The 26,347-nt window shown below is 44.7% G+C and overlaps 2 protein-coding genes and 1 long non-coding RNA gene across 3 annotated transcripts in view; 2 read left to right on the top strand and 1 right to left on the bottom strand.

Moving 5' to 3' along the window:
- Positions 1–21: 21 nt before the first annotated feature.
- Positions 22–16,708, bottom strand: btbd7 (BTB (POZ) domain containing 7). The gene is made up of 11 exons (XM_029138744.3): positions 16,388–16,708; positions 11,408–11,635; positions 9,315–10,448; positions 6,193–6,401; positions 5,675–5,750; positions 5,092–5,252; positions 4,840–4,983; positions 4,183–4,372; positions 3,844–4,022; positions 3,311–3,715; positions 22–3,171 (listed from the first exon to the last, which is right to left on the bottom strand). Exons 2-11 carry the CDS (start codon positions 11,487–11,489, stop codon positions 2,389–2,391), a joined length of 3,363 nt encoding a protein of 1,120 aa, XP_028994577.1. The 5' UTR covers positions 11,490–11,635; positions 16,388–16,708; the 3' UTR covers positions 22–2,388.
- On the top strand, positions 16,025–18,280 carry LOC121201960 (uncharacterized). The gene is made up of 3 exons (XR_005897210.1): positions 16,025–16,153; positions 17,764–17,947; positions 18,226–18,280. It is a non-coding gene; the product is annotated as an uncharacterized LOC121201960 (long non-coding RNA).
- A 795-nt stretch (positions 18,281–19,075) lies between these two features.
- Positions 19,076–26,347, top strand: part of LOC114848727 (protein unc-79 homolog) — a 23,479-nt gene continuing 16,207 nt past the window's right edge. Inside the window, exons 1-8 of the mRNA XM_055505890.1 lie at positions 19,076–19,373; positions 20,630–20,750; positions 23,558–23,871; positions 24,610–24,780; positions 24,941–25,036; positions 25,137–25,192; positions 25,416–25,545; positions 25,659–25,723. Coding sequence (XP_055361865.1) covers positions 19,352–19,373; positions 20,630–20,750; positions 23,558–23,871; positions 24,610–24,780; positions 24,941–25,036; positions 25,137–25,192; positions 25,416–25,545; positions 25,659–25,723 — 975 coding nt within the window. The 5' untranslated portion in view covers positions 19,076–19,351. The remainder of the gene's footprint in view (positions 19,374–20,629; positions 20,751–23,557; positions 23,872–24,609; positions 24,781–24,940; positions 25,037–25,136; positions 25,193–25,415; positions 25,546–25,658; positions 25,724–26,347) is intronic.

The raw sequence follows: 26,347 nt of genomic DNA, 5'->3' as shown, positions 1-26,347 counted from the left end.
ACAAAACAACCCAGATCAAAGTATTTTCCATAATATCAAACCATTTTATTTTGAAGATGCCCAAGTTGACCACTGTTACGCACCTTTTGAGGTGACAGTAGAAAAATAGATTCAGTGAAACTAAATGCAAATGAATATCAATCTACAAACATGTTTTCTATAACCATACAAGTACAATGTACCTGTTATAATTCAACATAAGCAATTACACTTTTCAGATGGTTCAGTTTCAAAAGGTGCTAAATAACACTATGTACACAAAACAAGCTACATGAGATTTCAAAGAACTGTTTGATGCAGGCTTGTAAGCTGGTAGAAAAGAGCTTGCATAGACATCAAAGTCACTTCTCCAATAAAAGCCCAGCCGCAGGCAGGGGAAGGCACTGACTTCTCTACAGCAAAGAGCAAAACAGGGACTTTTATTCAATGGAACACTGTCCTGGAAAATAAAACAACTACCCAACACGAACATGGGGAGGAATCTGGAGTTTTGCATTTTTTCCCCATGAAGCAACTTAGATGGAAATTATTTTTCTGCTTGGCAACGTCATCACTGCTAAACAGAGCGCTAATATCTTTAGATCCTCTACATATTCCTGTTACTTTTCAAGTAAAGGAAAACGGGAAAAACACCTACGAACATGTTTAGCCACACCACCTACAATATGCAACAGACTGCCCTAAATGTGTAACATTTAAGAACAAAAGTGATTCTGAGACACAGTCTTTATGTTTTATACCACACATTCTTAATGAGAGCTCATGACAAAGACAGTAACAGTGTTGTCCACTACAGTAAAAACACAAACCTTCAACAACCACTAAAATGCGATAGAAACCATAAAAATTCATCAGAACATTTGAACCATTCCATTCATTATATACAATTTCCATCGGAGATATGAGCCAGCAATCGCCAACTTTTCTTCAATATACAACTTCTCTCAAAAATCATTTGTTCATTTACCCTTCAGTTCATCAACAGGTGGCTCCTCCAGTGCAATGATTCTCGTATGTGAGGTGGTGTGCCAGCTGTTGGCTGTAACAGGCCTTTAAGTGTACTTGCAGGGTTTGTGGAGCTACAGCTGCTGCATCTCTTCAACAGTATATTTAAAACAGCATAAACACTGACTTCTGCAGGTCCACAATCTCCCATGAGAGGGCAAGACTGAGTCCCCATCTATATACATGGTTTTAGCATTTGGGTTTAGTGAAATGCTCTTCTACTCCTCAGAGCAGTCGAATCAGATATGAACAAGTTGAAATATAATGACATCATACTTAAATTAAAAAGGTAGCTAAAACTGAATATTCTAAGCACTGTTAAGGCTTTAGATTTAATTCCTTGATGTTATTGGATTAAACAGAACAAGAGGGAGCTCGTGCACACGAACTGTGCCAAAAGACCGTTTAATACTCAGACGCTCTGATATGTACAAACAGACCTGACTAGAGATGGTAGTGTACAGTACTGAGATTGTCTAAACACCTATGTGTTATCCTTGCACACACACACGCGCTCACACACACCTGCTCCATCTGCAAAACCAACAAACACCCAGCACTATATTTGATCACATCAGTTGCTATGGCACCCCCATATTTTAAACTGTGTCTTCGTAATGAACCTGTCCACGTTCCTCCTGCCCTCCCCTGTTTAAAAAACACCAGGCTTATGCCTTTAAGATAGACAGAGACACTGTCATAGCTAAAACCCAAAGCAATTATCAGACTGGGCTACTGGAGAATGATGAGGTCTGATAGCTTAGTTCCTGTCAGATTCAATTTCTGCCATTATTCTTCACCCCTTCAGAACCATAGTCAGGAGGGGACACTAGTCAGTGGGTTGCTATAGGCATGCTACAAGAAGAAATCGAAATACAAGTCAGAGCAGGAAACGAATAGTCAGATGTATTTACATACCATTGTATCACAATACTCTATCCCGGACTGTGCCATTATTCTCTTGTGTAAACTGAGGATGCCACCCATCTTTCCATCTATGCTGAAAATAACTGAGCTACATAAGTGACATAACTGAGCGACACAGGTGTCACTCAGGATAGAACCAATCTCTTGATCTCCATCAAACTGAAGAGAATAATCCATCCCAGTAAAACCTGATCATCCTCTACGCCAGCAGGCTCACAGAGATCAATCGCAAGCATTAGTCTTTTCATACTCTGACTTTACAGTGTGATGGATAGCACAATGTGATAGAGGTAGGACAAAAAGGACAGATCCTCTAAATAGCCACCATCGACCACCCCTATTTTCTGCTCATCTGAAACAGGTATACACACAGAAGTTTAGTGCCTAGCAATTATGAAGCACACCACATCTCACTCTTTCCCTTCTCTTAACTCAACCCCTGGTCCTTTATTGGGGTTAAAGTGCAGACTTCTTATATGGGTAGTCAGGCTTGCTGGGTGACCTACGGTCTCTGACAATATCCTCGCTGTTGCTGTTCCTGTGAGGCTGCTGAAGAGCTCCTTGTCCTGATGATTCTCCTGCTAAAACCATGTCTTCTGCAGCTTCTCTAGGTCCTGTGTGCCTCTCCTCAAAGCCATCCATGTTTCCACTAGGGGACCTTAAATGGCCTAAACCATTAGTCAGGTCCGTCTCATTTGATCGGCCTCTTGGCATATTACCCATTCTACCCGGGGCCCCAGAAGGACTGGCAAGAGCTCCATCATGCTTCTGAGAGGTCATATTAAGGACATCCAGCCGTAGTTGGTCTGGGGCAGTCCGTCCCTGCAGGTGTCCCTGTGATTGAGAGTCAGAAATGTAAGGTGGGGGATAAGAGCTAGAAGGGGTACAGCTGTGGCTGTAGAGGTCTGGTCCCGAAAAAGAGGGAATAGGGTGAATAGAAGTCGGAGTTGCAGGTCGGCAGGAGAAGTCATACAGGTCAGGAAACTCTACTTGAGCTTCTAGCTTGGGTTCAGGTGCATGTCTCTTGCATGGGTGGCCATGACTAGGACCGTGGCTGTGGCTGTGGCTGAGACGAGCAGATGAGCAAGGTCCATGGGGCAGATGATGGCCTGAGGGGCCCATAGGGCTGTGAGGGCCCTCTCTCTCCATCTCCACAATGTGCTGTTCCCGCAGAGACATGACCGAGACGCCCAGTGCAATGTCAGGCATGAACTCCCTTCTAACAGGCTCCATATTAATCTGCATTTTAAAACAGAAACAAATATGTGATGTCACCTGACAATTGAGCAACTTATGATCCCAAACCCAACCCATAAAGCTGTATTTGCATAAACAAAAGAGCAGCATAAAGTCTCTAGGAAGTAACACACACACTCACCACTTGCTGGTCTGAAAGCAAAGCTCGGCCCATAGCCTGAGGGTTTGTGCAGTCTGGGGGCTGCGCCCTGGGCACAGAGGAGTACTCTGAGCTGCCATGCTTGTTGGATGCATGGCGCTGGATTAGGGTACGGTTGCAGGGGTAGGAGAAGGAGCGGGTGGGGGTTGGCAGGGGCACACGAGGTCGCCACGCACCTTTGAGCTGGGCGTGGCTGGGTGTGGCAGGGGGGTGGTATGGAGGAGGTGGAGGAGGCAGAGGGGGGTGGAAGCCTGCTACCCCTTCCAGCTCTGTGAACATGCTATCCATAGCAGGGCTGCTGTTTACCCGACATCGACCCACCTGGCGCAGAGCCAGAATTGGACTCTCATCTCCAAACCGTTCATCAGGGAAGAATTTGTATGGATTCTGAAAGGGAAAAGGGGGAAACAACCCTTCTATCAAGATTCATCTCCCTTACACTGTTCAGTGTCTGTTGCATTACTACAGTCTGCCTGTGCCCCTTACATACCACCTCTCGTTCTGTTTGTGCTAACCTGCAGTAGCTCCGTAGCTCCGTCTGCCAGTCCGAACTCTCTCAGCACCCGGAGTTGCAGCTCATAGCTGACAGTGGCTCCTTCGCCACAGTTGAGAGCATAAGCTCTTTGGACCTGCTCTGTGTGTCTCAGCTCCTGCAGCCTCCGGATCATGTCCTTCACCAGTGACAGTTGAGGTACTGAGAAAGAAAAACAGAGATCATTACAGTTTTATTTGACTGTAATACTTTTAAAGGGTCTGAGTGAAAGATTGGAATGAGTCACATCAAGGTCACGCATATCTGGAGGCTTGAGGACCATTCCTAGTACCATTTGGTTATTCATCAACCATTTTCTTACCTGGAATTTCATTGGCCACAACTGATGGAGCTGTGGATGAATTGCTTGCCATTTGTTGGTGGTTAATCATATGACAGCACTGAGGGACAGCGTTGTTGACCATGTAGAGTGTGTCTGGGACATTGGACATGCGCACCAGTCGCAGGCGCACCAGGTCCGTCTGCTCCACCATCATTTCATCAAGTACAGACTGAGAAGGAGAGGAAGCATTGGAGCAGAACTTAAAAAAAAACAAAAAAAAAAAACGCAATGTGCAACTCAAGGACATGAAGAGCGTGTGCAAATTAGTTTCACTTGATTGACACTTCATCTAATAATGACTCTCTTTGGTCCGTGGCTGCATTTATAAATATTCATGGCCCTGAGAAGGTCCATAAGTTATACGCAAAGTGTGCAAATATACATAAAATGAGTTCCAGTCAAGATGATGGAGGTTATTATTAAAAATGTAGAGTGTGCACAGCAACAACTGGGTTGGGTAGTTTTGGCACGTCTGCTCTAAACAGGTGCACACATTTCCCAGAGGTGTGAAATGATTAGACTGTCCTTTCTGCACAGACCCTGCCCTCTTTGGTTGTAGTGATAGAACATACAAATAATCCACCGCTTTGTGCGTTTGACTGGTGGCTCTATTAAAAAGATGTGAATGAGCGTTACCTTAGCCTCCTCCACATAGGGAGAGAAGAGGCGGGGACGCACATAGATGCCGGCGTTCTTCTGCCGCAGCCACGCGTTGGCTTTGCCCCCCTCAGCCGTGGGCAGCATGTCTGAAGGAGGGGTGCTTATCAAACCCCGTTTAAGCTGTGAAAAGAGTAGAGTGTGAAGATCAATGCTTGGTTGAAGAAGGTCAAATGTGGCCCAAAATGCACAAGGCAAAAAAAAAGAAAAACAAGTACAAGGTGTACTAACTGCATCAGTGAGGACGTCACTGTTTGGAGGCAATATGTGCTCAGTTCGGATGAAAGGCAGGAGGGGAGACAGGATCTCTTTCAGCTCCTCCACATCCAAGTCTCTCCTTTTGACTCCCCTCTTGTTTACGCTGTGAGCTGTGCCACTCAACAGATTGGGCTCTGGGTAAATAAGGACATTACCAGACATTAACAGTTGTTAATAGAATGCATATGACCCCGACTTGTTATGTAACAATTGTGCTTTTAAGTCAGCCTGATGGCTGCTTCCTATGTTGTGAAAGGATGTTTAACTCAGCCAATTTGGACTAAACATGACAATTAAGTGGTTCAGCGTTCCAAAGCGAATTGCTTATCTTAACTAAATGATGACTAAGACCCGTATACCCGTGATAATGTTTACTAGGTCAGAGCTCAAAGACATGACCAATGTGTGGTCATACTTCCTGCCAACGTCATTTTTTTGGATTTTCAGTTTTGTTGTAATATTTTTAAGTGTATTTGGAGGCTCCAGTAAGTGAGTAATTTCCTCACAGCCATTAGGGGGGCTGCTTAGAGGGTAATTATAGAGTGTATTATCTTACCCCTGTCTGCCATCCTCTTAATAAGCTGCTGCTCGCCCCACTTAACAACATACTTGAGAATGTCCTGCTCACTCGCCTGTAAATGAGACCAAAGTACAGAGACAGTAAGAAATGTAGGACAGGAAAAAGGAAAGACGCTGTGTTACTAAGACAAGGTTCAATATCGCTGGGAACAAAGATGTTAAATAAGTATAGGGTGAAATTTCAATATGTTCAGGCAGAGCGCCTGCAAAGTTGTGGCTTGGTTGGTTTGTTTTGTTTAGTTGAACAACTGTGTGATCTCATGGTCTAGTAGCTTGGCAGCACAGATCACAGTTTAAAATGTGATTAGGTTGTGGTTTTGAAGGCATTTCCCCAAAGGGAGTAGAGTTACTCAACTCTGGAAATCCGGTGTGTTGCCGGTTCATTTGACTGAGACAGAACATTTGCTAATAAAGATATATTCACTAGATCTTTTAACTATAAGCAAAGGAATGCCTTAAACACTAGATAGGATGAAACACATCCTGCTTCCTTACCTGTAGGTAGTCAGACTGTATTGCGCTGAGAAGATGCTCTTTGCCAAGGTCATACAGGACATCAGAGGTGACGATCTGACTGAACTCCTCGCAGAGGAAGTGCATGGCTTGCCTGTGGACCCACTTGGAGCCATAGGGTTGAGAGCTCCACTTTAAGATAGGGACGAGTGAATCCAGGGACAAGCTTTCCACAACTATGTCCTCACAGCCTGGAATAAGCAGCGAGACAACGTTGTTACATATCATTAGTGATATTCGGTGTGGGTAAGTACACAGTGCATGTCCAGGTCAGCATTTTACCGTCTGACAGAAAAGACTGAATTAACAAAACTCTTGTTAGGATGAAGGATAATTGTGCTGCCACCGTCAGCCCAAATGAAGTTTGAATCTCATTCACTGACCCTGGGAGCCGGCTCTTAGCAGCCCCCACATCCTCCTCACTGCGTTTCCTAAATCAGAGCACATACCAGAACAGCAGGCAGCGGTTTAACTCTGTAACACACCAGCCCACAGAAATGCCTTTGATACCTTGATGTGTTTCACTCTCAAGCTGCCTCCGCTTAATGGTGATAAGTAAACACTGCAGCCGGAGGAAGTGTGTGGCCGGTGCAGGAGCACAGACACACAAACACACCTTACAAATGTGCACATGTTTGTATGAATAAATCTAAAATGCATTAGAGAGCCACAGAACGCTTTGGGAATTATGCACCTATCTCACTACCCATTAAAAAAGGAACTAAGTTTGGAAACTCAGCACAGAGTCTAGGACACATATAGTAAGAGGGTTAGAGTTAATGCCCTTACCATCCGTTTGGATTACTGTGTGTTTGGGTCAGTCACACTCCCTGTGCCAGTCCTTAACTTGGCCCATTCTCCCCAAGGGTTTCTTTGATCGGTAACATTAAACACAAAACGGACATCCACCGAGAAAAAGCCAGACTGACTGATGTCCAGCAAGTGCTGGCCTACTTTAAAAGACCTTGCCCACTTCCTTAATTCTGGCCATCATCCTGTCCATCAGCTCTAGATAGTTGGGCCAGTAGCGGGGTTTCTCTAATCATCAACTAGCAGACATGGGCTGGCTCTCCAACCCCAAACCACTACTATCAAAATAGACTCTAGGAAACTGGACACCAGATTTTAGTGTAATGACACCAGCAATAGATTTTCTTTTTATTTTCTTACATATTTTTCATGATTGCACACATTTTAGAGAATAATATAAGAAGGTAAGTGGTAATGTTTGTGCACAGACAAATTCATGAAGGGCACACGCTGATGATGCACATCTCTTTTTGTCATAACAGCAAGTTTTGAATGGAGCTTTGAAATCCTGCATCATTAAAAAGAAACATGAAGACAAAATATGGACCCAGGCCATTTTTTCCTGAAATAAACAAACTCAAAGGAAATGGATTTGCAACATCTGTGCTCCAGTCTCCACCTCTCATGCCTGTCCCACCTGTCTTCTGGAAAGTGTTTTGGCTCATTTCACCTTTTTATCTTTGCATCTATGCTCTCTCCAAGATGCATACATAAACATTCCCAAGCTGGAACCAGTAGCACAGAAAAGCCAACAATGCTGCCCTGTTTTATTCAATTAATATTCACAGCTGCAGTCTGTCTGTCTATTAAAATGCAGCACTTTATTACTGAGAGTTTGAAATGAAAACCAGCATTATGTCTAATATACCAACACACCTCTCTCCACAGGTGGTAAACCACATTCACTGAAGCTTAGCTGACTGATCATCACAACTGAAAGAACAGTCAGCTCTAAAATACCACAACTGCAGAGGACATAGGTATTTTGTCTTGTCATTATTATTTGGAGTTTTTTTTACAGAGCAGTCTCCAAAGCCACTAAAACATCAACTGAATTCATTGGCAAACAACCATGTGAATGTGAATCATGTCTGATGGCCACTGAAGAAAGCACAGGACTGGGTAAGCACCGCTCTGCGAGCGTGAGGGAGAGGAGGTACTACAGGGCACACACTGCAACCACACCAGCTGGCTATCGTCTCTGTGGTGCACTTGAAAAATTAATAAGGCTTTTACTATTGGTTGCCATTTGAGTGAGATGGGGTCATAAAGGGATACTTGTCTTGAACATTATAAAGGAGAGTGACAGACCCTGAATGTTCCTCCAAAACCTTCTAAGGCTTAAGGCTGGCGGGGGGGGGGGCAACATAGTGCACACAGGGGGGTAAGATGATGTAAGAGAGGACAGGATTCTATATGAAACATCTGCGGTAAATCTCTCAGGCAGTGTTTGAGATCCCTGGTTGTGAGGTCCTCAAATTTCTAGTTTAATAATTAGCCCACAAATGACAAAATATGACACTTTGGTGAGTGCAAATATAAAAAAAATGAGAGAAATACATCTTGAAATGGTAATAACAGGAAATTGCAGAATAGACAAAGAGAGGAAACTTGGATAAAAATGACACTGGGTCAACCTCAACCATCTCATCACATTCCTAACTGAGGTTTCATGGGAACCGATTAGAGCTGTGCAGCACAGTGGGAGAGGGAGCAGAGAGGATAAAAATACCCTACAGCAGGGGCTTGTTTGGGGGGAGGGGGATGGGAGGGAAGCGATGTGATGGCGTGTGAGGATGACACTATGTGCCTGCTCGCCGGCTTAAGCTGCCAGAATGACCCCGAGAGCGTGGCTAGAGCTCGAGGACAGGAGGTGGTGTCTACCCGGGGGTGTGCAAGCCGGTGTTGGTGTACAGCACTATTCAAATGACTATGCTGCTCTTAAAAAAGGTGACAGGTTCATGGCTCATGTTGCTTCCTCTGTGGGAGAAGCTGACCAGCTCCTGCTGTAACAGTTAGTATGTTACTGTTATAAGCAAACAGTCATAAACACAGACACAGACCAGATAAAGATACAGATAGACCAGTGATAAGGTGACGCCACGGGCGCAGATGCACAATGTCAAGGCCATTTGTTTCCAACAGCAGGCCATTTATAAAAGGTAAACAGAAACAGTTTGTATCTATGCGCGCTGCAAAGTCAGTCTAAAACTGCACTGAGGAAGACTCTTGCTCGGTTGACATTTATAGATTATTGATCAGTGGTGATGTTGAGATGTGTGATTCCGACTTACCTTGAGCCAGCATGCTAAACTCCAGGAACAGAGCGATGTGGTACAGCTCCATGGCCTCCTCAGTGCGCGTGCTAGCCCCTCGCCCCCCTGCCACGAGGGCCTGGACCTCACCGAGGCTGCTGGCTGACGGACTGCCCCGCAGCACCAGGCCCAGTTCCACCACGTCCGTATACATGCAGTGGAGAATGACCTGCACATACTTCCGAGGAATGATGGATTCATCTAGTACTATGCGGGTGGGCGTCTGCAAAGTGCGCTCCGTCATTTCCTCTCCTGTGCGGATGCGCCTCTGCAAGAGGTTCCTAAAGAAAGGCGATCGTGCCGAGAGGATCGCCTTGTGAGCCCTGAGGTCCTCGTCTGGGGTCCCGGGGCCCACATTGACTCCTGCTGGTACTGCAGCCACAGCCCCTCTTTCATTGCCATTCTCTAACATTTCAGAGTCCGAAGAGAAGCTGAGCAGTGCATCATAGTAACACATGTAGTCAAACAAGCCCTTCATATCCGCCTCCAGGGAGTTGGGTGTACCAAACTCCTCACTGAGCTGTACTAGTATATCCACATTCTGGAGCCTGGTGTCCTCTGCTCCACCCACACCAAAATGCCCAGTGTACAAGTAGTGGAGAAGGGCAGAGAACATGGGCACATCGATGCCCGCTGTCTCCACATCCATGAGAACCTCTGCGCCATAGCCAGGAGATGAGGACAGAAGAGTCTTGAAAAAAGGGCAGCGGGCGGCAAGAATAGCTCGGTGAGCTGGGAAACAAGTACCTTGAAATATGAGATCCACGTCAGTGCAGTACTTGTGCTGGTAGAGGGCGGCAAGATCCCGCTGCAAGTTGGGAGCCTCGGCACGTGCCAGACTGGCCTGGAAGCTCAGCTCCTTCAGGGCTGCCGTTCCCTCGTACTCCTCCACCAGGGCATTGGTGTCACGAACGTCCCACCCTGACAAAAGCTCCCGCATCTGCCGTGCATGATCTGCCGAGCGGCTGGACTTCCTCCTTTTGATAAACCTTCGTTTGAGGGTAGCCAGACCGAGGCTCTTCTTCTTCCTGTCTGCGGGGCGCTCGTGGCCGTGCTCCAGGCTGTATAGCTTCGACTCCCAGCCATATCCCTGCTGAGAGTAGGACGACGTCCCTGTAATGAGGGAGAGAGTGTCTTTAACCAACCAATTCTTATAATGAAACAACGATGATGAATTCTTGCAGGCATTTTATTAATGCATTTAAAAATTGATGTTTTAATAAGACATTAAGCTGAAAACCACTTGACTCTTCAGGCCAGACTCACTACACGATCTGTATCCAGTGCCCTGTGGTGAGGCCAAGCACATGCTAACCTGACCTAGCTACTACAAATTTAAGATCTAGTTCAACATTGAATAAAAACAGACTGAAACTCCTGATTTTGATATGTTTCTAATAAAACTAGTTAATCAGTAACTAAGAAGCAACTGGACCATTAAAGACTTTCCCTAATTCTCCCACTCTGCAGTCATCATCTGTGCTTTGTATTCTATGGCCCAATTACACTAAACAGCAGTTATCCTTGGTCTGACAGACAAGACTCGTATGTCAGTGGAAGCTCTGCCAAGGAGATCCTCTCTGCCCGCCTTTTGCAGCATCTATTGGTGTGACCCACATAATAATCATTCTAACACTAAACCACCCGTGGCTCAGGCCAGCGCAATTATTTGGACCCTTTAACAATCTTTCCACTTCATTAAATACATTGAGAAAAACTCAAATCCAAGAAAAATAAAACATAAACTAACAATGTTTTTCTTAAAACAAGGTTTATTCAAATGAATACTAAAATCATTTACAGGAACACGTTTCCTGGTGCTGAGGCTCGTAAGATGAAAGACACTTAAAAATTATCTCATGAATGATTAATACCCCAAATAAACAATCTAGTATAATATAAATGTATTAGTATAAGTAACAAATAACATATACAAATGTATATGTTAATGTACATACACATGTACTATTCATGTAAATAATAAGGTCAAAATATAAAAGACAATCAAAATATATATGATAAATTAAACCACAGTCATACAGTTTGCCACAGCTGACTGATGTGTGTCCTACCTATAAATGTCTGCTGTGCCTGTGCACTTCCCCCTATGCGTGGGGAGCATGAGTGCGGATAGCTGGATCCATTGGCGCCCATCCTCACTTCTCTTCACTTGCTTTTTGGGGGTCCCCCCTCTTGCTGAGTCATTCTGCTCAGACAACGTAGTCCTCTCGCTCCTTATTTGCAGGTCAGGCACAGATCCTCTGAAGCATCCTCAGAGCCCCAGGCCCAGCCTGCCGTGCCTGAAGGGAAACATCAAAGAGGAGCCAAAGAACAGAAGGAGAATCATTAGGTCTTAAATATTGCTGACTAGCATCTGACAGGCATTACAACACCATGCATTTACACTGCTTGGAATTCATCAAGGATATTGAATAGCCAGGGGCAACAATGTTAAGCACGCTAAAAAGAGTGGCATCTATTACCATCGATCTTACCGGTTCAGCCACATTTATTTTCGTAGAAACAGGAGTCAAAGCTGCAGCCGCAAGTCATGAGGTGTTTTTAAGGTGATAGGCTCCGTCTCAAGACTGTTTGTTTGGGATCATATCTGTAATCTTTAACATCGACTTGGGTTAACAGAGACTTCCTTTCATCAGCCCTCTTGACTGCCGGTCAGCAACAAATCCAATGCAGATGTAGGTCTACGTTTGAAGGCAGCCAACCCACTTTGGTCTGTATTTTCCACTTTTGTAGTCTAATGAATAACTTGGACGCTCTTTTATTCCACGTGTAAACAGTAAATTCTAAATGTATAAAATATCCTGCAATTTTATTGACCCTCACTGACCAAGTTTAAATGAGTTACAGGAAAAGCAGTTTACTATAACATTCACATGAAACTTATACTGATGTTTGCCTCTAGGCTGCTTCTAGAAATGCCAGCACTATTCTGTTCATGTCAGTAGAGACCAACAACACCGCACCATAGCTGTGATGACTTGAGGTTTGTTCAATCGGTTCTTTAAGTTGCAAGCGAACATTGTCTTACAGTTCCCTTTATAAAACAGCAGACATACATACATACATACACACATGTTTCTACTGACTAGGACTGTCCTGTGGTCTTTATACAGCAGCTGCTTTTCTTTTAGCATAAATGATGAAGTATTCAAATATTTTATTAGCCAAATACACTGTCTATACTTGCATACAAAAATGACACAATGGTATTCTTACAATCTACTCGGCTTATTCAGTTTCAAGGTAAAACACATTAGTTTACCGTCACATCATTTATATTTGTGACAGATAACACTGACCTATCAGAAAAGCAAAGTTGTCTCAGCTTGTTGAGTTTGAACTTATTTCTAACTACACCGCATAGCCATTGGTGGAGAATTTTTATTCATTTGACCCTTACAAAACACAAAAAATTCAAAACATGAGCCCTTAAATGTCAATATAAGAACAGGCATATGTTTACAGATTTAGTCTCCAGACAGGGCAGCGTGCGACTGGAGATCTGTTTTATCTCAGCCTCCTAGTTTTCCTGACTACCTTACTAATAAATCATTGTGTCTGCCCCCATGGAGCAGCCACTGCCTCCCAGGGGTTCAATGGAAAACCACAGCCTCTTACTGCACACCAAGCAGTCACACTGGAGCACTCCAATAAAAATGTTAGTTGATCTTTATTTCATTAGACCGCTTTAAATATGCCCCATCTACACAGGGAATTCATTTGGACAAAATTAGAAAATGAATTTGAATATGTAGGAGAGAAGAGGAAACCCTTGAGATATATACAGTCTTGTTTACAGAGGAGGGTGGTGGTGGTGGCCTCAAAGGAGCACAACAGAAGGAAAATGAAACAACACAACTAACACAGCATCTGAACAATACACTGACTCCCAGTTAGGCAGATTCACAGCTTTAGCTCAAACGAGTGAACCAAATTTAACATCAGCTGCAGTGCAGAATTCTAAGAGCATAATTTAGGACAGCCATTTTCCGCGAGACCTCACTCCCACTGTTCAATAAGAGGCATCTCTGCCATAATCTCTAATGCTGAACATTAAGACACTTTACTGCAGATTAGACAGAAACAGTGTGATGCTCTGTGTGTGCTTAGGCTCGGAGCAGAGGAGGGCAGTGCCACAAACGGGGGAAGGCAGACGCCAGCCAAGCTGGACTATGCGTCCCTAATGAGAGGTGACAGGAGACACTCCCTGCCCCCACCTTTCCTTCTGTGTGCGCACACAAACACACAGACATATGCACAATTTCAAACTGCTCACCTTGTCTCTTGTCTTCTCTGTCAAGCTGGTTGATTTATAAGACTGAAGCCCAACCTTCTACAGAACATAACTATAAAAAAAATGCCTGCCATGACAAGAGGGTCAATGTATAATTCAAATGACAGTCAGGGTACTTCATCAATCATGTATGTGGATTTCCTCATCATGGCTGGAGAAAAAGGAAGAGGCAGGTAAAGTATCTGTCTCCTTCCCCGTATACAACCACTACTGCTTCAAATGAGATTCTTTGAACAAAAACATGCATCATCAAAGCAACAGCAGTATTAAAACAACATCAAGTAACAAAAAAACAATATGTGGTCAGTTTAGCAAAATTTCCTTTTTGATAGTGTGCAAGAGTTCCGTCTCAGGGGCCTATAATGATAAAAAGACACATTGAGCAGCCCCACTGTGAATCCTAGCATCACCTTTTCACAGTCATCTTTCTTAAGCTCGGTGACACCGGCCCCAGCCTTCTGAAGAGGAGACATCAAGCACCAATGTCACCGTCAGCCCTGAATAAAATGGCAGCAACAGCACAAACACTGAAATACATCCCCCTAACACTTCCCTGTCTAACATTACACAGCAACTGCAAAGTGCTCTTTATGTGTCAAAGCTCTAAATACACACCTCTCCAACCAATTTCTTCAGTCTATCACTGATGTGTTATTATCTCATTATATCTTGCTACACTGAAGCCAGTAGAAACAGATCATTCACCTTCTTGACTTTTGCTCAATAAAAAGGTCAATGTAACTTGGTCTGTTTGACAAAAATCATACACTCAAATGTCTCGTAAAACATTATTTAATAGCTTCGGTTTGAGAAAACCAAGCTCGACAGCTATAAAGCTTGGAATCGTAATTGCAAAGTGATTTGCTCTTTAAATAATTTTATCAGTGTCATTGTAAAAGTGAAGCTGTGAAGTTAAAAGGTTTTAAACACCGACTGAGCTCCACATTACTGATGTCTGCAAACATCCCACAAAAATGTCTGCATGCAGGATGAGCCACTAGTTGACAAAAAACCAAAAGTTCTATTTAGTCTGAAATATCAGCTAGAGAGGCAAAACATGGACCCAGAGCCCACTGCTTACCTCTGCAGGGGTTTGCTAATCAGATCACTCAGGAAAACAGTGAAGTGAGCCATTCCACTGATCACAGACTGCCAAGAGTCACAGGAATCTACAGGACTCGGATCGGGCTAGAAAACAGTACCACTGAAAGGACGCAGAGATACAAAGGAAACAAAAGTCTCCACAACGATGACTCATGGTGGGCAGCCACTGGAGCAGCCGGTGCCAACCAACAATATGAACCATCCTGCTGCTTATTTGACATTTTACTAAATAAGTTGTCAGCTGATTGTTGCTTTTTTGCCTTGGGTGCCGCAATATACCAAACAATGGAAAAGATACTTAATATTTCAGCACAAACACATTCTTTTTTAACATTTTGAAGAAACCATAATGAGGGATCAAGAGAAAGGCTCAATGGATGAATCACATACTCCAGGTCTGTTTGCGAGCCCACAGTGAACAGAGCCATGTTTTCCGAAAAGAAATGTTAAGTGTGCACGCACTAATGACTAAAAAAAACACAGCTCGACAGTCAATCAGCAGACAATAAATGGCAACTGATGAAACAATGGGTGGTTATTTGAAGTGAGCAGTCATCGCTCCTCGTTGAGTTCTCCATCCAACTGGCCAGGGTAAACAGCGTTCAGACCAAAGTCCAGCTCATTCAGTTGCTCCGTGACAAGTACTTGCAAGCTCAGGCTCTCTCATGCCAATCATAGACATGCACGTCAAATAATTACATGTCATTATATGGCGCACTGACACACATACCGCTGGGTGATGGGTGCAATAAATGCAGCGTTTACAGCGTAAGGCACAACAACAAACACACGGGTTACAGAACAGTGTGATCGCAATTTCACTGAGGTTAGCACAGGATTATGGCTGGGAGCATGTGGCTACTTAAGCAAATGGTGACAACGTTCAGCCTTGCAAACAAGGTGTCTGTGTAACGCTTTGAATGGCGACGATACAAAAAAAAAACAGTCCCCGGGTGAGTTTAGGCAAATAATGGGACTGACTGCGAATATGAAATTATCAATGCACATCTGCGGCGGGTAACTTTGGATTTGCATTGGATATTTGGGGAATTACTACGCAGCAATAACCCGCAGATGGGACGCAGTAGATGCAGCAGATGATTATATTGTTGCCATAGCACAAGCGATAAACTATCTGACACGGACGTGATAAACAGCAACATGTAGGTTCGCGAGAAAGTAAAACATATGCAGGCTGAACTTTTCTGTGGATTTGCTGCCGTGAGAAGCAACTAAGCATCGTCTTCTCTAACAATAGTGCCTAAATCAATCATTTGCGGTGGCTTTGTTAGCGCAGCGTTAACGCGGAGCTAGGTTATTGTTGCTCCACGGGCTACTGGTGCGCTAAAGCAGCGCAGCGGAAACCGTGCTTAAAAGTGCTTGCGAGCGCAAAAATCAGGTGGGCATTTGGTCTCAGCTGGCAAATACGGGACATAATGTCCAAATATTTCACGGGAGCCTGTAAAAACAAGTGTTGTTGGCCGGAGCCGTGCAGCGGTAATTGGTAGCATTTCCTAGGACGCTAGCTTTGCTATCTCCGCGGTGTCGCCTTCAATTTACCCCTCGGAAACAACAATTTACTTCGGGCAGGGTGCGATGCAACTGTTGAAAGCGGAGCGGAGAGCATATTTACCGCTGGGTGAAACGCGTCGTGGACATCATTTTTCCTGGTATCGCCTCGTAGTTTTGTCGGTACTCCGACCCAAGTTGTCCCTGGCTGAAAGAGGAAAAAAATCAGCTCAACACCTTCTTTTTCCCAACTCTGCTCATTACGCACGGCTCGACGTCAACGGCCACATTTGATCCCCACTCCGCGATCATTTCCACTCGCGTTGACTTTGCGCGGGATGTTCATGATTTAGCTCGACTAAAAACTAAACCAAATCCGTTTTTACTCTCAGTTCGACTCGGTATTCCCCCATAGTAGCACAACGCCTTGCTGGGTGGTTGTTATGGCCTATCCCAACGCTACCAGTTTCAAGCTAGCTAGAGTACGCACCTGATTTTCCGGTAACTACTTTCAAAATAAATCATGGTGATTGTAAACTTGCTAATAAGATGTTTGTTCAAAAATCGTTTAATATCAAACGGTGCACACTTGGCCTCAAACATGTATTTATTATAAGAAAAACATAATGAAAACATCATATATTCAACCTATACAAAGGTCATGCTTTTAATTTAAAAAACAAACTACTTTACTTCCTGTGCAGCGCATAACTTGATAGAACATCAATGCCGTAAGCCGAAGGGTCCAGAGGCCCGTCAGTGCTCAAGCAGGCGGAGCAATAACGCGTTTGCGAGCGCCCTCTATTGGTTTACCTGCAGAAATGGGAATTATGTGGGTTACGTACGTGTCAAGATTGAGTTTTCTTCAAATGGGGTTGTAAGAAAATTGTAGAATTAAAAATTTAAGAATAATGTAATAACAATAATATTTATATATATAATATAAATAATTTAGCACCATGCATAGCACTGATAATGTAATATGTTTATTAATCTTATTATTATGATAATAGTTCTTCACATTATTACCCCTATATTTCGATAAAATTGAAATGCGGTATTATTATGCTACTATAGCATACAATCATAATACAGGTTTAGGCAAAATTATTAGTATGAATAGTAAAATTATAATACACCTCTTTTTAATAAGGATACAAAATGAACTGGTATATAAGTTATCAGGCTTTAGGGCTGCTTTCTCCTCAGGTCATGTTTTTCTGAACTCTCATCTGCTGATGGCGACACAATACAGCTAATATAACTTTGTTGAAAATAGATTGTGTTTTTCCAAATACTAATTGAAGATTTCTTAAAAAAACTTATAATAATTTATTAAAATAGGAGACTACACATTCTTGCTTTTTTCCATTACTTTGACATTATTGACATTCCTGTCTTGATGAGATCTTGGTCAGTATGTTTATTTGAGTGTGTTTGGCCCAAGGAAGTAACTCCTCCCAGGAACAGTGATGGGATTTAGATAAAAGTATTTGTTAGTATTTCACAGGATATGAGAAGAAACCTCGAGTGAAACACATCTTTACAGCAAAGTGACGGTGTGAGAAGGAGGATGTTCTCTGCCTTTAGGAGACCCACACCGTCTGCAATGATGAAAGCCATTCAGCAAAATCACAGGTCAACCATCCACAGCAAACCTCCAAAGGAAAAGATCGGACCCGTGGTAGGAAATCAATTCTCTGTTAGCAACTGAATAAATAGACGATACAAGTTGTTTAACTAGCGAATGATAACACTGTGTAATATCAGTCACTGTTGTGATGAGTTTACTCACCCTTAGCAACTGGCTGCCTGATACCAACATGCAAAGTCTGTGTGACAGCCAATGAGTCACTGTGATCTGGAGTCTGTTGTGCATGTTTTTGATTCTCTCTGTAAAATGGTACAATACATTAACATGTTCCTCAGGACAAAATGTGACTTACTATTAATCCCATACAGCCGTGTGCCTTTGCCCTTTGTGTCCTTGCTGTTACTCTCCTGGGCCCGGCTGGATGGATCATGCATCACGTCCCAAACTACAGGCAGCGACCACCTCCACAGCCCTAACTTCAGCTGGGAATTTACACTTACACCAGCAAGGATCTAACGTGTTGGACCGGAAAGACCGGAAGAGGATTTCTACTGACATGATTTATTACCAAGTTAAAAATGCAAACAATATCACACAAGCTGCTGTTTAAGTGTAAAAATGGGCTTTACATTAAAAAAAGCATAAACAATGTGGGATTTGTGTTATTCCAGGTGGAGATGCAGTGACAGGATGTTGCTTTTCAACAGCTGGACACTTGATGGAAATTCTCCAATAGTTCTTGGCACAAATCATGATGGGAAGAGTCTGTTGGTGCTGTTCTATTTCTGATTATCAGTCAAAACAACAGGACGATTAAAAAGGTCGCAAAGCACAATACAGACGAGCACATTTATGATTAAAAGACTTAATGATCTTTGAGACGTTTATGTGATCATATAGACATTTTTACTGCTTCTAATCTAAAACACGAATATCTGAACTGGTCTAATTAAACTGTTTTCAATATAATTTCTCTCCAGAACACGCGATAATGAGAACGACGTGACAACCATCTGTTGCATCTTAAGCCGTTTATATTTCGAGCACAGAGAAACCCAGCAAAATGCGGGCACGTCTCATCCTGTGGCGTTTCGCTCTCATAATCAGCTCGGAGAGGACTGAGAGGGTTGTTAGAATTCGTGAATGACAATTTGTCAAAGGCGGATCAGTCCATTCGGGAAGGTATGTTGCGGCAGATGCCGCTTACATTTCTCGCCGCCATGAAAAAAAGAAAACCCTTAGAATCGGAAAAACGGACTCACAAATGTCTCCGTTTTAATTCCGTTAAAAGCGCATGAAATCGCCGGAACCTCCTCTCAACGCACCCCCCCCCCGTGTCTAAATCCATCGCGCAAAGTGGTACAATCAAACCGAGCCACGGCTGCAAGGGGGGTTTATGCACTTTTTCACGACTGAGGGAAACACAACGCCGGGGAGGAAAAACACTCCAACAATTGACGGCCCTGGTTCTATGTTTCCCCAAGTGTCTACGAAATGTCTACGAAGGCAGAGCAGTGTGAGTACAGCTGTGCGTGCGCGTGTCTTCTGTCTTGTTAGAAAATGGGCACGCGATTGTCTTTTTCCTCCGCGTGTCTCCACCGTGAACGCGAACGCAGGGAGCTGTCCTTGGTGATGAAGCCGCGGTTGCCACGGCGGGTTGCAACACGTCCTCTCCTCGCACTGCAGAGGATGGCTCGAGGGCTCCGTGCACGCGCCGAGCCGCCGAAACCTCCGCGGATTTATCCGCATGCCAGAAGGAAAACGTTGACGTGGCCTCGTCGCGCAGTTCTCGTCGTATTCATTTATTTATTTCTTTATTTTTCTTGATTGACGTGGCGCGTGCAGGGGAAAAAAGCGGAGTGCAACGCTGGTCTCAAGGTCGACCTGGCAGATCCTCTAGTGCACAACATGGAGGCATTGGATTGATCAGTAATGTGGTTTGATTACACCGCGGCTCGCGGCTGCTCCTCGTTTCCCACTTCATCCGCCTTTAAACAGGTGGAAACCGGCCTTTATTTTCACGTTCACACTTCTAGCCGCTCCTGCTCATATAACAAATAACAATCAAGCAGGATTTTAGTCTGTGGCTTTAATTTCAAATTAAAACTTAGGTACTGGTGTAGTGTAGATGGCAGCTTATTTATTATTGAATCACACTGACAGCTATTATCTCCGTGAACAAACTGAGCCTCAAAAAAATAGATTTAAGGAAAAGGAAATGCAGCAGCTTTTAATTTGACATATTCCCATTCTTAAAGCCCTGTAGACGTTCTTTTTATTGTGAGGTTTGTCATTTACAGGTCAGGGAGGGACTGTAGCTAAACACTACAGCCCAAGGTCACAGAAAATGGGTCAGCGATCATTCACTTGCACTTATTCGAACTCTTACTTTGACACGTTTGCGTCCAAAGCAGTGACCAGAGGGAGCAGCTCCGCACCAGCGCTGGCGAGCACGCGTTGCCGACATGTCCCTCTGTGACATTTATTAAAGGAAGAGTGAGTCCTCTCTCACAGTTCCCCAGAGTGTCTTGGGACTTGAACTCAGAACCTTTTGTACATGAGCTTGTTTCCGTAAGCAGTAGGTTGCTGCCTCCTCTAGGGCTTCCTGTGATCTGGCTGCTTCACCGAAAAGGTCACCTGGCAAAGGTCAGGGAGCCATGGGAACGCAGGCGCGCTGTTTAACTTAAAGTGTTTTCAAGTGTATATTAACAGATCCATGTGTATATTTGTCTCACCAGTGATCGTTTGCCTCTCACTCTCTGTTTTGTCTAGTTGCCTCTAAGATACGATACTTGCAAGAGTATCACAACCGAGTTCAGCACAATATTTACCCGGTGCCCTCCGGAACTGACATTGCAAACACACTGAAATACTTTTCCCAAACCCTGCTCAGGTAAGTACCCTGCTCTGGAGCCAACAGGTGAAGTAACAGACTGTTTGCTATTTAGCTGACGCACAGCAGGCGCCATCGAACGGCGCATAGGGACGTAGCATGTCACAGACGACGACGCCTGCGAATAGAGTGACACAGTAGGAGGCGTCGTAGTTGTGAGGTGAGTTATGGAGCCGTGGCGCCGAGTGGGAGGTCCTGTAGCAGCAGGGACGGAGCTCAGCGGCGCTCATTGGTGCAGCGATGGGCCTTCAGCCCCGAGGGGCCGGTGGAGGGCAGCTCCTCTGTAGTTGCAGGGTCAGTGGGCTCCGCTGGTTGATGTAAAGGAACAGCACGCCCTCCTCCTCCTCCAGCACAGGTCAAGCAGACAGCCATTTTAAATCCATCTAACTCCACTTTGTGTCATCTTCCTCTTGCTCGAGCTTTGCCCGCAAATAGCATAGTCCCAGTGTATTCTTTAATCATTATTATCAGCTTAGGCCACAGTTTATTTGAGATTGGCAGCTGGCTTCAATCCTACACTTATTATGTCCCAGGCCTGTAAGGATTATTGTTGCACTCAGAGTAGCCTAGACTCTAGGGCTGTCCTGCACCAGCTTCACTGGGCCGGATGTTTTAAACATGGCCTCACATACGTGTGTGGCGTCGATGGAACACGACAGCAACTGACGGAGCAGAGTCGTACGAGTGCAGACACAGTCACCTGCTACGATGCCTCTGTTCGGACCTGTTGGAGCTCCTCGGCTCTGATGCGCACAACAGCCCATTCCAGCCGCCTTTAAAGGTGACTGGTTTCCCCGCAGGGACTCCAGGATCATCCATACACCTGTGTCTGCTGAAGCCTGGAGTGAGGAGAGAAAAGAAAAATGAAAGCGTGAGAGGACACAGAATGAGGAAGCGGGTGTAGCGAAAGTGGAGCAAGCATGCGTCATGTTCCTGGAGAGAAAGGCAGAAGCGTGTGAGGAAGGTGGCAGCTGACGCACGTTCAGGCCCAGCGCAGGTCAGACCACAGGAAACAGCGAAGGGTTGAGTTCACCGATGGCAAACAGCGTTGTCGTATTCCTAAGTGTCACACTGAGCTCTGCATCAGCCGGTCTCACTGACTTCAAGCCAAACTCTGTCGCTCACAGCGACGACGGCAGGAAACAGCAGCAGAATCCAGTTTGTGTTTAGATACGAGTCCAGATTGAGTTTGAGCCCACGCTCCTGAATATGTGTCACGTTAAATCCGTCATTATTAGATTATACGCAGTCAATGATGTTGTACTGACAGTGCAGAACAGTCGATGTATGTCATGTGTCTGTATCAGTGCATTTCTACATGTGTTTTATGTGTCGTAACCGTGCTGTGTGTTCGTACAGTGTGTGTGCGTGCACATATGTGTGTGTCCTGTATTTGTTCAGTGTATGCGTGTGAGCGTGTTTGCGTCTATGTTCATTGTTCAAACTAATAATGATGTTTTTTATGACTGATGGGCGGTGAAAAAGTCGTACTCTGAGAGGCCGTCTGCGTTTTTGCAGCAGGAGTTTAACGTAACTGTAATAATGAATGGACGCTGATACAGCCTCGCAAAGTATGACTTTGAGGGGACAAGTGTTATCTCTAACAGTGTGTTACAAACAATAAATGAATCCCCTTCCTCACTTGCCCAGAATGCTGTAACTCAGTTTGAATGACATTTTAAAATAATAAAAATAACAATAGTAACAACACAATTACTCAACTTTTCCAATCTGGGCTCTCACGGTTAATCCCAATCATTTGCCTGATAGAACAGCTTAGCGCTAGCAGTGTGCAGTGCAAAGAGCCCCTCCCTCCCCCTCCCCCTCCCTAGAAGCTCCACACTCAACCCAACTAGTTCTCCCCTTTTGTTTTTCCTCTCTTAAATCCAATATGTCCACCGCCGTACCCAGGGGACAGCAAACACAATTGTCCATCCTGCATTAGCTCACGAACCAGTCATCTCCCCCCGATACAACCTATTCCTTTGTCATTCTAGTTTCTCCTCTACCGTAGATTAGTTCTTACATTTATTTTAGAAACCTGAATCCATATGCCTGTTGGATCTCATTATTTCTCCTGATGATACTGGTGCAGTATCATAACGTATGCATACGGACATTTCTCTGGTGCAATAAACATGTGCTGTGACTGACCTACTGTAGGAGCCTTTGATTTACCCTCACACACATGTTTATTACTGGCTGAAGCATGTTTCAGAAGTGTCACCTCTGTATTTTCCTGAACCAATTTGGTGTCACTCCCATCCTTGACAGCCCCACTAAAGACAAGGAAATTTTTTTGTTTTAAAATGAACCTCACAGCTCATTAACCCTCCCTGCATGGTAGCCACTGGCGTTTCTGATTGGACGATGGCAGCCACAGAGGGACAGTCGCTTCCACTGTCCCTTTTTGGAGAAGTATGGGGTTGCCACTGAAAACATGCCATTTTTTATATTTTTGCTCCTTGTCACCAGATACGCATGAGATGCAGTGATCATTTGCAGTTTGTGCCCATGTTTTCTTTTTGTTTTTTGAAGTGCAGACAAAATGAAATAAATTGAATTTAAGGCACCCTGGACACACGAAGCAGGGAGAAATTGCCCGTGCCTCCAGTGAAACAGTCAAACAGTGAGACACTGCATCCTATGTGGGGTTTATCTGGGTTTGTTTTTTTCTATTTACGCTGTCTCTGTAGTGCCATTTCAATGTAATGTGCTGTTTTTTTGTGTCTTTGTTGTCTCTTTTTTTCCCTTGTTCCCCTTCCCTACCCTCCCTCCCCCTCCCCTCCCCTCCCGCCCCGGAGCAGCATTCTGTCCCGCACAGGCAGGAAGGAGAACCAGGAAGCTTCCAATTTGGCCGTGCCCATGACCATGTGTCTTTTTCCTGTGCCATTCCCACTCACCCCATCTCTAAGACCACAAGTCAGTTCCATCAACCCTACAGTTACTCGCTCCCTCCTTTACAGCGTTCTGCGCGATGCCCCGTCAGACCGCGGGGGGCAGGGGCAGCAGAGTCGGGACGCTCAGCTCTCAGAGTACCCCTCTCTGGACTATCAGGGCCTCTATGTGACCCTCGTGACCCTGCTTGACCTGGTGCCCCTGCTGCAGCACGGTCAGCATGGTGAGTCAAGGCCCAGTGCACCACTGTTTATCATCATCATCCCGAGCCGCCTGGCCTGCATGAAGCCACTGCTGCTTTTTTGGCCTCGTTTGTAACGGGAGGAGAGAAGTCCTGCTGAGGATCTTGAGGGATGCATGGGGTGATTGGGAGCACGCTGGATCCTGTCAACGTAATCGTTCATAAGCCATTGGATGCACCTGACATAGGCCTACTCTTCTGTGTATCATACCTGACTGCATGTTTGTTTTGTAAAGTGGGAGAAATGTTTTACTGACGTTGTCATGTGCAAACCTATAAGTTAACTGGAAGACGCACATAGGCAAATGCAATGTTGTTGTATTCTGTATTTCCTTACACTCTTGTGCATCTGAGAATGACGTTGCTCACTGTTTTTACGGGCTCACGGCTGCATCACAGTCAGTGCTCTTATTGTCCATGAATATTTTACCACTGTTTAAAAAAAGCCCAAAAGCATGAAAACCCATCTCCTCGATTTGATTTCTCTACTTTCTGTAGCAGCACTCGTAACCTGAGTGGGTTTTAAAGAGAGCTCACTGTCCTCAGCGCAAGCTCATAATCCAGATGTTCTCTTTTTTTCAACATTATACTGTTAAATGGCTGAAGTCTCATGTACGATCTGTGGCTGCGAACGGTCTGTGGATACTGGATGTGCAGTTCATTGAATGAGTGTCTGTGTATCTCTCTTTTGTCTGTTTTGCCTCTTCCCTTTTCCAACAGATCTGGGACAGTCCATATTTTACACAACAACTTGCCTCCTGCCATTTCTCAGTGATGATATTCTCAGCACTTTGCCCTATACTATGATCTCCACCTTAGCCACATTTCCCCCTTTCCTCCACAAAGACATCATTGAGTACCTGAGCACCTCTTTCCTCCCTATGGCTATATGTGAGTATGGTCCTGCACAGATAACTATCACAATATTCCCATAGACTGTCAGCTCAGCCCACTGCATAATATTTCATAACCTCACACCAGCACGACAGTGTCAGTCCTCACTACCGCCAGGAGTAGTTACTCTTCTCCATTTGTGCCTTGCTCATTGTAGTGGGCTCCACTCGGAGGGAGGCCGGAGTCCCAGCCTATGTTAATCTGTCTGCATCCTCTATGCTCATGATTGCAATGCAGTACACCTCAAACCCAGGTAAACCACGATGCTGGACCCTTTTCAAGCATGAGGCACATACACTGAAGTGATTTACTTTAGTGCCTCTCTACTTACGCTGGACTCTACTTCTTTCTAGTTTATCACTGTCAGTTACTGGAGTGTCTAATGAAGCACAAACAGGAAGTGTGGAAGGTATTTAATCTCTAGATGCAGTATTTAAGTGATGAGGTAGTCATGGTTGTATTTACTATACCTTAACACTAAAGCAGCATCAAAAGCAATCAATTAAATTAAATTAAATTAATTTTAAAAAATATTTATGAAATCTATATATCTTAAACTAAACTAAATCAAATCAGATATAAAAAGATATCTTGTATTACTGTTGCTGATGACGACGTTATGCTGTCTGCAGGACCTTCTTTATGTCATTTCCTATGGCCCATCCCAAGTAAAGCCCCCAGCTGTGCAGATGCTGTTTCATTACTGGCCTAACCTGAAGCCACCGGGAGCCATCAGTGAATACAGAGGGCTGCAGTACACAGGTCAGACTTAGCTAACGCCTCGTCTGCTGATTAACTAACTGAAGCTCTAACCCCCTGACTTTTCCTTTCATATCTCCTGCCTGGACCTTCTGTCCCTTTCATTTCCTGAACAGCCTGGAACCCCATCCACTGTCAACACATTGAGTGTCATAACGCCATCAATAAACCTGCCGTCAAGGTGACTCCAGTCTTACATTTATATTTGATGAAGCTTAAATCAGGCTGACATCAGCAATACATATGTTGGACGCACAAAGGCCCCACCTCCCTGTATATGATGTAGATGATCCTCTAACCTTGACATCCTCACTGGGTCTGCATGGGGCACGTACCAGACGCTCTGCTGGATTCAACTGTGCACGTTGGCTCATTAGCTTTTAGGAGCACCTCTGTGGATAAATGAGTGCATGCCCAGGCAGCGGTGCAGATGGAGTAATGATATCAGCTACTCTGCTACTCCCCACCGGCCTCTGCTGTTGTTCTGCCTGCCTTTACTCAGCTGACAAATAGATTAGCAACAGGAACGTGGACAGGGGCCGTATTTCAATTATCAGCAGCGGGGAAGGAGGCGTGGGGGTGAAGGAGGGGGAGGAGTAGGGGGCTAATTGGAAGCGTTGACCCTGTGCAGGCCTTGAGGACGCGAGGAAAGGGTGGCATCAGTAAATTACACTTCACCATCTGAGCATCGAGGCCATGAGCACTGGAGTTTAACGCAGGGCCAGGCACAGGTTGAGGGAGAGCGGAGAGCAGCATATGCACGCATTCATCCACACAGACACACACAGGTAGAGGTAGAGGCCGC

Source organism: Betta splendens, chromosome 22, assembly GCF_900634795.4.
Source record: "Betta splendens chromosome 22, fBetSpl5.4, whole genome shotgun sequence".
Taxonomy (NCBI): Eukaryota; Metazoa; Chordata; class Actinopteri; order Anabantiformes; family Osphronemidae; genus Betta; species Betta splendens.
Note: the sequence above shows the minus strand (reverse complement) of the source record. Positions and strands in the feature narration are given on the sequence as shown.